The 13,603-nt window shown below is 48.4% G+C and overlaps 2 protein-coding genes across 3 annotated transcripts in view; one reads left to right on the top strand and one right to left on the bottom strand.

The window, feature by feature from the left end:
• mrps18b (mitochondrial ribosomal protein S18B) overlaps positions 1–5,003 on the top strand; it is a 47,389-nt gene extending 42,386 nt beyond the window's left edge. Inside the window, exon 8 of the mRNA XM_072475332.1 lies at positions 4,686–5,003. Within this exon, the coding sequence (XP_072331433.1) occupies positions 4,686–4,909 (224 nt within the window). The 3' untranslated portion in view covers positions 4,910–5,003. The remainder of the gene's footprint in view (positions 1–4,685) is intronic.
• Positions 5,004–6,177: 1,174 nt separating this feature from the next.
• The window catches only part of abcf1 (ATP-binding cassette, sub-family F (GCN20), member 1), a 127,340-nt gene continuing 119,914 nt past the window's right edge, over positions 6,178–13,603 (bottom strand). For both annotated transcript variants that reach the window (XM_072475330.1, XM_072475331.1), the window contains 3 exons: positions 10,915–10,979; positions 9,481–9,553; positions 6,178–8,349 (listed from right to left, as the gene is read on the bottom strand). In XM_072475330.1, coding sequence (XP_072331431.1) covers positions 8,183–8,349; positions 9,481–9,553; positions 10,915–10,979 — 305 coding nt within the window. In that variant the 3' untranslated portion in view covers positions 6,178–8,182. The remainder of the gene's footprint in view (positions 8,350–9,480; positions 9,554–10,914; positions 10,980–13,603) is intronic.

The following is a 13,603-nucleotide window of genomic DNA, read 5'->3' as shown; positions in this document are numbered from 1 at the left end:
GTAGGGAATGTTCCCTGGGTTGGGTGCTGGTTGGGGATGGGTGAACGGATTTGATGGGGAGAGTGTGGGCGTCGGTGTTGGAGGGAGGGGAGGCGCGGGGATGGGGAATTGAGGTAAGGCCGCAAAAGGAGCTGCGCCAGAGGGGGTGGGGCCGGCTCAGGAAAGCGCGGGCTTTTTCCCGTGCTAGGGAAGGACGAAGGTGGGGGGGCGGTACTGGAGAGGAGCGCACACTGACTGCCAGGGAGGAGGGGGAATCGATGGGAAGGCAGGAGAGGCCGGAGTCAGCTGACTTACGGGCGTGTTATGGGGGGAGCAAAGGAGCTAGATATGGATCGAGGGGGGCGGGAGATAGGGTTGCTGCATTGGCCAAAGGGGAACTGGAAATAGGAGGTGGTCGGGGCGGGGGTCCGCTGTCCGGGAAGGTGTGGGAGGCCGAGAAAAGGAGATGGCTAGTCGGCGGGGGGGGTGGGGGTGGTGGTGTGTGTGTGAGCAGCCCCCCAATCCGGCTGATAACCTGGAACGTGAGGGGCCTGAATGGGCCGGTGAAGAGGGCTGTGAGGGGCCTGAATGGGCCGGTGAAGAGGGCCCGAGTGTTCGCGCACTTAAAGGGACTGAAGGCAGACGTGGTCATGCTTCAGGGGACACATTTGAAGGTGGCAGATCAGATTTGGCTGAGAAAGGGATGGGTAGGACAGTTATTCCATTCGGGGCTGGATGCGAAGAACAGAGGGGTTGCAATACTGGTGGGGAAGCGGGTGTCATTTAAGGCAAAGAATATTGTAGTGGATAATGGAAGTCGATACGTGATGGTGAGTGGTAGGTTGCAGGGGGTGCGGGTGGTATTGGTAAACTTATACGGCCCGAACTGGGATGATGCGGGATTTATGAAGCGCATGCTGGGTTGGATTCCGGACCTGGAGGTAGGAAGCTTGATAATGGAGGGGATTTCAACACGGTGCTGGATCCAGCATTGGATCGCTCAAGGTCCAACACGGGGAAGAGGCCGGCTGCAGCCAAGGTGCTTAGGGGGTTTATGGACCAGATGGGGGGAGTGGATCCATGGAGGTTTGCCAGGCCCCTGGCCAGGGAATTCTCATTCTTTTCCCATGTACATAGAGCCTACTCCCGGATAGATTTTTTTCTTTTGAGTAGGGCGCTCATCCCAAAAGTGGAGGGAACGGAGTATTCGGCCATAGCCAACTCGGACCACGCCCCGCACTGGGTGGAGCTGGAGTTAGGAGAGGAGAGGGACCAGCGCCCGCTGTGGCGTCTTGATGTGGGATTACTGGCGGATGAGGAGGTGTGCGGGAGGGTACGGGGGTGCATTGAGAGATACTTGGAGGCCAATGACAACGGGGAGGTGCAGGTGGGGGTAGTCTGGGAGGCGCTGGTCAGGGGAGAGCTAATCTCCATTCGGGCCCACAGGGAGAAGAGAGAGAGGAGGGAGAGGGAGAGGTTGGTGGGGGAGATGTTAAGGGAGACAGAAGATATGCAGAGACCCCCGAGGAGGGACTACTCTGGGAGCGGCGAAGCCTCCAGACGGAGTTTGACCTGTTGACCACAGGGAAAGCAGAGGCACAGGGGCCGATGTACGAGTATGGGGAGAAGGTGAGCCGGATGCTGGCAAACCAGCTTTGTAAGAGGGAGACAGCGAGGGAGATAGATGGAGTTAAGGATAGCGGGGGGAATACGGAGTGCGGTGAGAGTAAATTAGGTATTCAAGGACTTCTATGAGGAGCTGTACAGATCTGAGCCCCCAGCGGGGGGGGAAGAGGGGATGTGACGATTTTTGGATCAACTGAGGTTCCCGAGGGTGGAGGAGCAGGAGGTGGCTGGTTTCGAGGCACCAATTGGGCTGGAGGAGCTGGTTAAAGGATTGTGGAACATGCAGGCGGGTAAGGCCCCGGGGCCAGATGGGTTCCTGGTCGAGTTTTATGGGAAATATGTGGACCTGCTAGGCCCGTTGCTAGTGAGGACTTTCAATGAGGCACGGGAGGGGGGGGGACCCTGCCCCCGACAATGTCCGGGGCGCTGATCCTGAAGCGGGACAAGGACCCACTGCAACGTGGGTCGTATAGACCGATCTCACTCCTCAATGTGGATGCTAAGTTGCTGGCTACGAGTATTGAGGACTGTGTCCTGGGGGTGATCCATGAGGACCAGACGGGATTTGTAAAGGGCAGACAGTTAAACACTAATGTGCGGAGGCTCCTCAACATGATTATGATGCCATCGGTGGAGGGAGAAGCCGAGGTAGTGGCAGCTATGGACGCAGAGAAGGCCTTCGACCGGGTGGAGTGGGAGTATCTTTGGGAAGTGTTGCGGAGGTTTGGGTTTGGGTTCATCAGCTGGGTCAGGCTGCTATATAGAGCCCCGGTGGCGAGTGTGGCTACGAATCGGCGGAGGTTGGAGTACTTTCGGCTGTACCGAGGGACGAGGCAGGGGTGCCCCCTGTCCCCCTTGTTGTTTGCATTGGCAATTGAGCCTTTGGCCATGGAACTAAGGGAGTCCAGGAAATGGAGGGGATTGGAACATCGGGTGTCGCTGTATGCGGACGACCTGTTGCTGTATATGGCAGATCCAGTGGAGGGGATGGCGGAGGTCATGCAGATCTTAAGGGAGTTTGGGGACTTCTCGGGCTATAAGCTCAACGTAGGGAAAAGTGAGCTCTTTGTGGTGCATCCAGGGGACCAGGGAAGGGGGATAGATGACCTACCATTGAAGAGGGTGGAAAGGAACTTTCGGTACTTGGGAATCCAGGTGGCTGGGAGTTGGGCGGCAGTTGGTGGAGCAGATGGAGGAGAATTTCAGAAGATGGGATGTGCTGCCACTCTTGCTAGCGGGCAGGGTACAGTCGGTTAAAATGATGGTCCTCCCGAGGTTTCTGTGTTCCAGTGCCTTCCCAAGGTTGATGATTACCAAGGTTTTTTTTAAACGGGTAGGTTGGAGCATCATGGGTTTCGTGTGGGCAAATAAGACCCCGAGGGTAAAGAGGGTGTTTCTGGAGCGTAGCAGGGACAGGGAGGGCTGGCGCTGCCGAATCTGTGCAGCTATTATTGGGCAGCCAGGATGGTTTGGTCCCTGATTCGGGAGAACCATCGGTTCGTCCCGGGAAGGATGAATGGGGGGTTTCGGAGCTGGCATCGGGCAGCGTTTAGAAGAATGGGGGACCTGTTTATAGATGGGACATTTGCGAGCCTAGGGGTGCTGGAGGAGACGTTTGGGTTACCCCCGGGAAATGCGTTCAGGTATATGCAGGTGAGGGCGTTTGTGAGGCGGCAGGTGAGGGAATTCCCGTTGCTCCCGGCACGGGATTCATGACAGGGTGATTTTGGGTGTATGGGTCGGAGAAGGCAAGGTTTCGGCGATCTATCAGGAGATGAAAGAGGCGGCCTCGGTAGAGGAGTTAAAGGGCAAGTGGGAGGAGGAGCTTGGGGGTCTGTGGGCTGATGCCCTGAGTAGGGTTAATTCCTCTTCCTCTTGCGCCAGGCTCAGCCTAATACAATTTAAGGTTACTCACAGAGCGCATATGACAGGGGTGAGGTTGAGTAGGTTCTTTGGGATGGAGGACAGGTGTGGGAGGTGCTCGGGAAGCCCGGCAAATCACGTCCACATGTTCTGGTCGTGCCCGGCACTGGATGGGTTCTGGAGGGGTTTCGCAAGGTCTATGTCCAAGGTGGTGAAAGTCCAGGTCAAACCGAGCTGGGGGCTGGCACTATTTGGGGTAACGGATGAGCCGGGAGTGCAGGAGGCGAAAGAGGCCGGTATCCTGGCCTTTGCATCCCTGGTAGCCCGGCGAAGGATCTTGCTATTATGGAAGGACGCAAAGCCCCCCAGTGTGGAAGCCTGGATAAATTACATGGCAGGGTTCATTAAGCTGGAGAGGATAAAGTTTGCCTTGAGAGGGTCTGTGCAGGGGTTCTTCAGGCGGTGGCAACTGTTCCTAGATTATCTCAGTGTGTAAGGTCAGCAGCAGCCCAAGGTTTGGGGGGGCTTCCCCAAGGGTGCCTTTGAAAGTTATATGGGGGGGGGGTTAGTATATACGGGGGAAACCCAATGTATAAATTTTGTATTATTTTCGATTGTTGTGTGTGTTCTTTTTGTTATGGGTGGGTGGGGGGGGTTTGTTAAAAACTGTTGGAAAAATTTGAATCAACATTTTTTTAAAAAAGAAACCGGCTCAGGGTGAAGCATCAGTGAGCCTATGACCTGCAGATCACTCATAATGAACTCTGGTGTGTAGTCCTTTCATCTATGCAAAAGGGATTCAATTTTAGCAGAGTGAGGAAATGAAAGGTTCTATTCCAAGAATCGCTTGAGTTTTCAGATTCTCCCTGGGGCTGCGTGGCTTTGCTCTGGTTCCCTCCCATAGTCCAAAGATGTGCAGGTTAAGTGGATTAGTTATGCTAAATTGCCCCTTAAGTATCCATGGGGTTAGAGGGATGGGGTGTGGGCCTAGGTAGGGTGCTCTTTCAGAGGATCAGTGCAGACTCGATGGGCCAAATTGGCACCCTGCACTGTAGTGATTCTATGACTGCATTGGGAGACTGAAGGGTAAAGTAATAAATGGATTCTTCAAGGATTGGTTCTTGAGTAGTCTTAAATGCACCTTGCCCATTTGAACTGGACATACACCCCAGTGACCCGCTGCTGCTAATTCCATTTCCTAATTTTGTCTATTGCAGGTTTGCTTGCATTCCAGGTCCCGCACATCGAGATCAATCCGGACGATTATTCTGTTTCCCATGGGGCGGTGGGCAAAACCCCACCCCCACCCCATCAGGAGGGACCCTGGTACAGCTGGTATCAGTGGCAAGAGCCACCTGAGAAGGAGATTGCTCGGATTCGTAAGATGTACAAACCCTTTCTGAAGGAGAACATCACTCAAACGTCAACTAAAACACCATAGCTTTTTAATATGGTCCCATCAACTACTGATCAAGCTATGTGCACATGGTTCCGGGCACGTTTGGCTAAATTGTTTGAATAAAATGTGAAAAGCAGTCTGTGATTCGGCTTACTCCCTGCAGTATGTGATGCATTGGGAATTGATACAGTATATCCTGCCTCAATCTGAGCCATTCCATGTTGAAGATTGGGCTGCAGTTAATTTAAATATTTAACATTTAAGCATTTATAGTTGAGGGAGCAGAGCTTTGGGGATGACCGTTGGAAAGGAGTTCAGAGATTTATTTGGATGGTAGCATGGTGAGCAGGAATTCCGATCTCTGGAGAGGTTTAAAAGGAATTCAAAATTGAGGCTTTCGTGAAGAGTAGAAAATGTGTGGTCCTACTATAGGGAAGTACAGTGCGGTGGAGTAAATGCAAATGTGCTTTCTCTTTCTCCCACCCCCAAACTAGCAGAGCATATGCAGTGAATAAAATCCATGCTTGCTACTTCACTCTGCTTTTAGAGACTAACACTGGGCGAGAGAAATTAGCCCAGATAAATCAGAGCAAAAAGAATTCCACAAATAAATGTGTTGCCATTCTTGTGACAAAGTAAATATTGCGCCTACGAATAATGATAATTGAAAATGTCACACTTACAGCCAATAAGTGGCTCTTAATTATCAATAACATTACACTTGGGTTCGGCTGAAGCTACAGAACATTCAGAAAAGTGTTAAATCAAAAACTTTAAGGATAACACTGAATACACGTGCTGTCGTTTGGGTATAGAGGAAATTCAAGTTGAATATCTGTTTGAAACAAACCTGTTGCACTTTAACCTGGTGTTGTAAGACTTCTCAACTGTGCTCACCCCAGTCCAATGCCAGCATCTCCACATCATACCTGTTCTAGTCCTGCCTTGAGCTTTTCATCCAAAGATGTGCATGTGGTTTTTGAGTTTCAATTTCCTGTTCTGAATAAAAACTACCGTTGTAAATCTAGCATGCAACATAGCTCAAAGGACTGTCTTGTACTCTTAACCCGTGGCCTTCCTCACCAAGAATACCTCGGACAATGAGCAGCTAGGAGAGGTTAAGCAAAGGGGCACAATATCAGTCAGTCACTACCACGTAACACTCCGGCTAAGCATAATTCATTTAACAAGCATGTGCCCTAATAATTTTACCACTTTAAATTATAAAATCCAGTTCTTTGCATTGAATCTCCTATTCTAATTATTAAATACTCAATATAAAAACAGATGGCAGCATCTTTCAAAGGAAGTATTTTCGTGTAAAATAATTTTATTTGTATGCTTAAAGATTGTGGTTTTTGTTCGCCATTCAATTTTTAAAAAAAAACAATCCTGCAAAGCAAATGGACCAAATGGTTAGTTCTACTTGCCACAGGATTAGTGCAAATGCAAAGTAGAATATTCCTTGGTAAAGGAGAAAAAAAAGTGTCACACGTCCACCATGCAATCACAAACTTGATCCAAGGGTCTGGAGCGGATTTAAAAACACTGTTGGATCAAACTGCTGTAACATTTAGTCAGCCCCATCCATATATTTGAGCCGCTCCACAGGGCTTATCCCATACACTTGTGCAGCACAGGTAATCATAACCTGACATGGGAATTGTAATTGCAAGTCATATTCCACCACTGATGAACAAATAAGAGTTTGTGATAATATGAGTGATCGGTGTTGGAAGAGACTAACATTTTTCACTGCTTCAGACTCATTTATTCCACTTCTCCCCTGCCTTCCCACTGGCAGCAGCAATCTAGGGAAGGCACAAAGTGGGTTAAATGCAGAACAAAGCAGCTTATCTTATCAGGCTCCCGGGACTAGTTTGAGCATAGGTTTGATGCAGAGTAAAGCTTGGTCCAAAGTGTGCCTCAACATTCCTTCCTTTATGGCAGTTCAAATTTTTGAGTCATTGAGCAAACAAATACAGCCACTTTGCTGCTGTGATAGTGAGACACTACGTTATCTGCATCTCATTTAACATGATCTCATTCAACATGAAACACTTTCAGGTCTCTTGCAAGCATGCTAAATTCCAAGTACAGGTATGCTCAAGCTGGCTTGAATTGCAGTAAACAAGCGAAAAGGGCAGGAATCGCTCATGTTCCATATTAAAATCATAAATGCATACAAAATAGATTTTAAAAATCCAGTTCCGGTCTTTGCATTTAGCTCTACAGCCATAAGTCACAACTGGGTGTGACTCACTCACTGCTCTGGCTGGATAGCAGCCTGTAATTCCATTTCTCCCATTCCCAGGAGTGGTTAACAGCAACTAAACTTAATTCCCAGTGCTGGATTTTCTTTTCGGGTAAATGTGGGTGAAATATAGGTTTGAGTGATGCCATGGAGGAGCAACATCACATTTCTGGCTGGTTTCCGTGTGTTCCCTTATGAAACCACTTGATAGATCAGGAATTGTTATATCCAGAATCTAATTTTTACTGATTAAATGTTACAACTTGACAGCAATGGCTAACCACCAGACAGTGTTGCTGCTGCTGTTATCTCTGGAGAGGTTTTTGAGGCAGCTTTATTTTCCGGTCAATTAATTTCAGATCCATCCTGTGGCCTGTGAGGGAGCTCAACTCTGCCAGCAAGCTGGATGTTAGTTTAACACAGACTGTGTGTCAATGCATCTTTGGGTCCCATTCATCTCCCTCCAAATTGCCCTCAAGTGAAATTCACCAAATAAGGATCAGACTGATCTGTCAAGGAACAGCAGCGTTAGATGCTGCCACTCTTGAATGAAAAAGACCCAAGCAAGACACCGATCTCTGACCTGAAATACAAAAGGCCTGTTCTCTCTTTCCTCTTTCTCCCCCCCCCCCTAATTGATGGCAAAGTACAGCAGGCCCATCAGTGTTTGGACAGGAGGGGCAAGTGCTTCAAACTCAGAATTCAGTTCTGAAGAGCCCATCCAGAATGTTAAATCTGTCTCGCCTCATCTGGATGCTGACTGACCTGTCCATGTCCAGCATTATTTTAATATATTTTCAGCATTTTACCATCTTTTATTACTCAGAGGGCACTCTGCCACCCCAAAAGAGAAGTGAACACTTGTGGATCATAAATTGAAAATAGTTCTTGTTTGGCATTTTTTTTTTTTTAAGTATTAAAGACAACATCAAGTAGAAGGCTGCAGATTGTCATAAATAATTTCTGCATCTCTCAATGTGAGGCTTCTTCACATCTGGCTGTAGTGAGTTCGTAATATTGCCGAGGTGGCCGGAAGGATGTGAGCCTGCAAGCCTGCGGTTTCAATCCTTCTGCTTGCGGTTGATGGTTTCTCCCAGTGCCTCAAGCACCTCACGCTTGTAGTCGTCAAAGTTGCCATCAATCTGGTCTACTGACTGCTCCTCCACTACCCAGAGCTGGCAGTTCGTCTCAGTGATCAGCCGGGCATCATGGCTCACGATGATTACAGCTATGCAAGGAGAAGGGAAGAAATATTACAGCACAGGCCATGCATCAGAGTAACAGTCTGTGCTGGGATTATGCTAGCCGTCCTGCACTATATTGTCATATGGCTATGTATCAGTCTAGGTTGAACTAACAGCACCAGACGTTATTAACATATTGTGCATTATGCAGAAATGTCGTGTATCAGCATTAGCCGGTGCTGAATTAACACGAGCAGCGTCCTTTACATTGGCAAAGGTGTGGAAGAATACAGGGAAGGGGGAGAAAGAGCTAGGATTTCCCCGTTCCGATCTACCAACTCCTGTGAGTGGCAAGGAATGAATCTGGCTTGTCTGATATTCAAAACTTAAAGTTCACCAATGGAAAGTAACCATTTCGTTTTTGAAGGCAGTGGAAGGGCAGGGGTGGTGGGGTACAGAAAGAAACAAAGGGAAAATGTCTGCCACTGGTTGCTATATACTGATCTCTGCTGAAAAATGCATCTGGACGTTCGGGGAAGGAAAGATTGCTTCAGAAGTGACGGTTCCCACAGACTGCCGACATTCAGTGACTCTTTGGAACTACAGCACAGTAAGTGGCAGCACCTTCAGGTGAAAATATGCAGGCACCACTTTAGGAAGTTGTCAGTCCCTTAGAGGGTGCAGAATAGATAGACCAGAACGGTGCCAGGGATGAAGGACTAATGAAGAAGCAGAAGCTGGAATTGCTGCATTTAGAATAGAGAAGGTATAGATGAGATTTGTTCAAAATGATCGAAGTAAATAGAAACTTTCCGGAGTGGTTTTCTTTTAAAATGCAGCAAATTCCAATCAAATGCACTGCATCAAAAAGGATAAAAGGAAATAGATTAATTGATAACTTACAAACATAACCTGGTAAATTTTTGAAGGGACAAAATGTACAGGGCTAAATGGAAGAGTGGGACCAATTGCATAGCTCTACCAAGGAGCCAGAATGGGCCAAATGGCCTCTCCTGTGCTACACAATTCTTCTGTATCTCAAGGGGGACTTTCCTCACCCAGGGAGTCAACATCAGGTAGTTTCTAGAGCAGGGAGGTAGAAACACAAACAAACGCATGAGATTACATCCCCCTCCTCCCCGTGACCTCTACCATCCCACCCACACAGTACTCACCTCCTTTATAAACATTAATCGCGTCAGCCAAAGCATCAATGGATTCAATGTCTAGGTTGTTTGTGGGTTCATCCTGAAATTGAAAACGGATCTGTGAACATTTCCTTAAACTGTAAACTGAAAGCAAGGAAAATTTCTGACTTTTGATAGCGCTCCTCAGATACAACTAGTTCAACACAGATCTCCAAATCTTCTTTGCGGCGGTGGAGGAGAGAGCAGAGGTGGAAAGTAGTAGGAACCTCTTGGTTCCAGTTTAACCGAATATTACAAAATGTCACTGAACTTTCCAAACACCAGCTAGAGCTCAAGGTGGGGACAGTCCAAGGAAATAGTCAGAACCCAATCTCTGGTCACACTGATATCCAACCTTCACAATGCAGTTACTTTAACTTGCTTCACAGCTGAAGACCTTTCAATGTGGAGTGTAGGCTAGGCAGCTTGCAGCCCCTTCCCTAACCTTTGTATGGCCTGTAACACTGCAGTAAAATTCTGAGCACAGTCCTTTTTTGAAAATAAATTTAGAGTACCCAATTCATTTTTCCAATTATGGGGCAATTTAGGGTGGCCAATCCACCTACCCTGCACATCTTTGGGTTGTGGGGGTGAAACCCACGCAAACACGGGGAGAATGTGCAAACTCCACACGGAGAGTGACCCAGAGCCAGGATCGAACCTGGGACCTCGGCGCCGTGAGACTGCAGTGCTACTACTGCGCCACCGTGCTGCCCTCTGAGCACAGTCCTGAGGGGAAAGTCCAGTTCACAGAGCTGGAGGGTAAGGGAGGTCCGCATTTTGGAGGATTCTACCTTTTAAGAGCAGATTAAGGTTCTTCTATTGGGTCTCTCCACTGCACGTATGATCTGGGAAGCTTTTGTGACATGGCTGACAAGGATCTGCATCTTCACCCTAATTCTCCACCTGACAGCCATCACTACAACTGATGGCTTTCAACTCTACTGCATGTTTCAACCACAAGATAATAGAATCGAGTTTTTCCACTTTCCTCCAATGCTGGAGTCAAACCACTCAATAGTTCAGTTACTATTCCTTCCTGATCACACCCAGCCCAAAAGTACAGGCTCCCTGAGTAACTGTCTATTGAGCCATAAAGACCCAAAGGTATTCTCTGCTCAGTTGTCAGTCCAAGGTTACAGTAGGAGTGCTGTAATTGTTTTCAATGCTCCTGGGTAAGGGACAAAACGTTATCCAGTGGGCTCTGACTGGGAAAGGTACATAATCGTACGGCAAGAACAAAAATCAGGCATGTTCACGAAGCTCCCTATGACTGATGCCTTCCCATACTCACACATGAAGTGTGAGGGTGAGGTACCCGAGGGGTGGCTGTTATGGGGAATGATAGCTCAACATCACTTTCTGGGGAGGTTATATAATACACCCGAGAATGAATCACATTGATTTGGATGGCTGTGTTACCAGAATGAGTACATCAGGCTGTCGGCAGGCTAACTCGGCAAACACGACTCTTGCTTTCTGGCCACCTATTGGGAACAGAAATAGTGACATGAGCAACATGACCGCACAGAGCATAAGGAAACGGGCAAGTACAAGGCTCAGAAAATGCTATGTATCAGCAGCACAGCTCCATCCACTAACTGATGATAGATGATCTAGACTCAAACATGATCTTTTTTTTAAATATAAATAATTTTTATTAAAGTTTTCACAAAATATGAACAACAAAATGTAAAAGGAACCCAATAGAATTAAATACAAAACAACCCAGTGCCTCCCATACATAAATAATATATTAACACCCGCCGAAACACATAGCAGACTGTTGCTAACTTTTGGTTGGCTCTTAAATCGTGATTTGCTCTGTTTTATAACCTTTGCTCCAGAGTCGCCAGGTATCTTTATGATACCGCCATGAGGTTCAAGTTCAAGTAATGATCAATAACTCAACACACTGGGAAGAGATTGCTGGACCATTGGCTTTGATTTTTATGTCATCATTGGCTACAGGAATAGTGCCAGAGGACTGGAGGATAGCAAATGTGGTCCCTTTGTTCAAAAAGGGGAGCAGAGACAACCCCGGCAACTATAGACCGGTGAGCCTCACGTCTGTAGTGGGTAAAGTCTTGGAGGGGATTATAAGAAACAAGATTTATAATCATCTAGATAGGAATAATATGATCAGGGATAGTCAGCATGGCTTTGTGAAGGGTAGGTCATGCCTCACAAACCTTATTGAGTTCTTTGAGAAGGTGACTGAACAGGTAGACGAGGGTAGAGCAGTTGATGTGGTGTTTATGGATTTCAGCAAAGCGTTTGATAAGGTTCCCCATGGTAGGCTATTGCAGAAAATACGGAGGCTGGGGATTGAGGGTGATTTAGAGATGTGGATCAGAAATTGGCTAGCTGAAAGAAGACAGAGGGTGGTGGTTGATGGGAAATGTTCAGAATGGAGTACAGTCACAAGTGGAGTACCACAAGGATCTGTTCTGGGGCCGTTGCTGTTTGTTATTTTTATCAATGACCTAGAGGAAGGCGCAGAAGGGTGGGTGAGTAAATTTGCAGACGATACTAAAGTCGGTGGTGTTGTCGATAGTGTGGAAGGAAGTAGCAGGTTACAGAGGGATATAGATAAGCTGCAGAGCTGGGCGGAGAGGTGGCAAATGGAGTTTAATGTAGAGATGTGTGAGGTGATTCACTTTGGAAGGAATAACAGGAATGTGGAATATTTGGCTAATGGAAAAGTTCTTGAAAGTGTGGATGAGCAGAGGGATCTAGGTGTCCATGTACATAGATCCCTGAAAGTTGCCACCCAGGTTGATAGGGTGGTGAAGAAGGCCTATGGAGTGTTGGCCTTTATTGGTAGAGGGATTGAGTTCCGGAGTCAGGAGGTCATGTTGCAGCTGTACAGAACTCTGGTACGGCCGCATTTGGAGTATTGCGTACAGTTCTGGTCACCGCATTATAGGAAGGACGTGGAGGCTTTGGAGCGGGTGCAGAGGAGATTTACCAGGATGTTGCCTGGTATGGAGGGAAAATCTTATGAGGAAAGGCTGATGGACTTGAGGTTGTTTTCGTTGGAGAGAAGGTGGTTAAGAGGAGACTTAATAGAGGCATACAAAATGATTAGGGGGTTGGATAGGGTGGACAGTGAGAGCCTTCTCCCGCGGATGGAAATGGCTGGCACGAGGGGACATAACTTTAAACTGAGGGGTAATAGATATAGGACAGAGGTCAGAGGTAGGTTCTTTACGCAAAGAGTAGTGAGGCCGTGGAATGCCCTACCTGCTACAGTAGTGAACTCGCCAACATTGAGGGCATTTAAAAGTTTATTGGATAAACATATGGATGATAATGGTATAGTGTAGGTTAGATGGCTTTTGTTTCGGTGCAACATCGTGGGCCGAAGGGTCTGTACTTCGCTGTATTGTTCTATGTTCTACACCAATTAGTAAGATTCAAATCAAAACACATTTTTTTTTTTTTTTTTAAATAATATTTTATTGAAAATTTTTGGTCAACCAACACAGTACATTGTGCATCCTTTACACAACATTGTAACAATACAGATAATAATGACCTTTTTTAAATTTAAACAAAAACAACAACAAATAAATAAATATTAAATAACAAAAAATAAAAACTAGCCCTAATTGGCAACTGCCTTGTCTCAGGCCACCCCCCCCCATCCCCCCCCCCAATCCCTCCCCCCCCCCCCCATCCCCCCCCCCCCACCCCCCACCCCCCCCCCCCACCCCCCATCCCCCCCCCCCCCCACCCATCCCCCCCCATCCCTCCCCCCCCCCAATCCCCCCCATCCCTCCCCCCCCCCCCATCCCTCCCCCCCCCCCATCCCTCCCCCCCCCACCCATCCCTCCCCCCCCCCCATCCCTCCCCCCCCCCACCCATCCCTCCCCCCCCCCCACCCCCCCATCCCTCCCCCCCACCCCCCCATCCCTCCCCCCCCCCCAACCCATCCCTCCCCCCCCCCCACCCCCCCATCCCTCCCCCCCCACCCCCCCCCACCCATCCCTCCCCCCCCCCCCCAACCCATCCCTCCCCCCCCCACCCCCCCCACCCATCCCTCCCCCCCCCCCCCAACCCATCCCTCCCCCCCCCCACCCCCCCCACCCATCCCTCCCCCCCCCCA

This window comes from Scyliorhinus torazame, chromosome 14 (genome assembly GCF_047496885.1).
Source record: "Scyliorhinus torazame isolate Kashiwa2021f chromosome 14, sScyTor2.1, whole genome shotgun sequence".
NCBI classification, from domain to species: domain Eukaryota; kingdom Metazoa; phylum Chordata; class Chondrichthyes; order Carcharhiniformes; family Scyliorhinidae; genus Scyliorhinus; species Scyliorhinus torazame.
The sequence above is the reverse complement of the archived record's forward strand: the minus strand, read 5'-3'. Positions and strand labels throughout refer to the sequence as shown.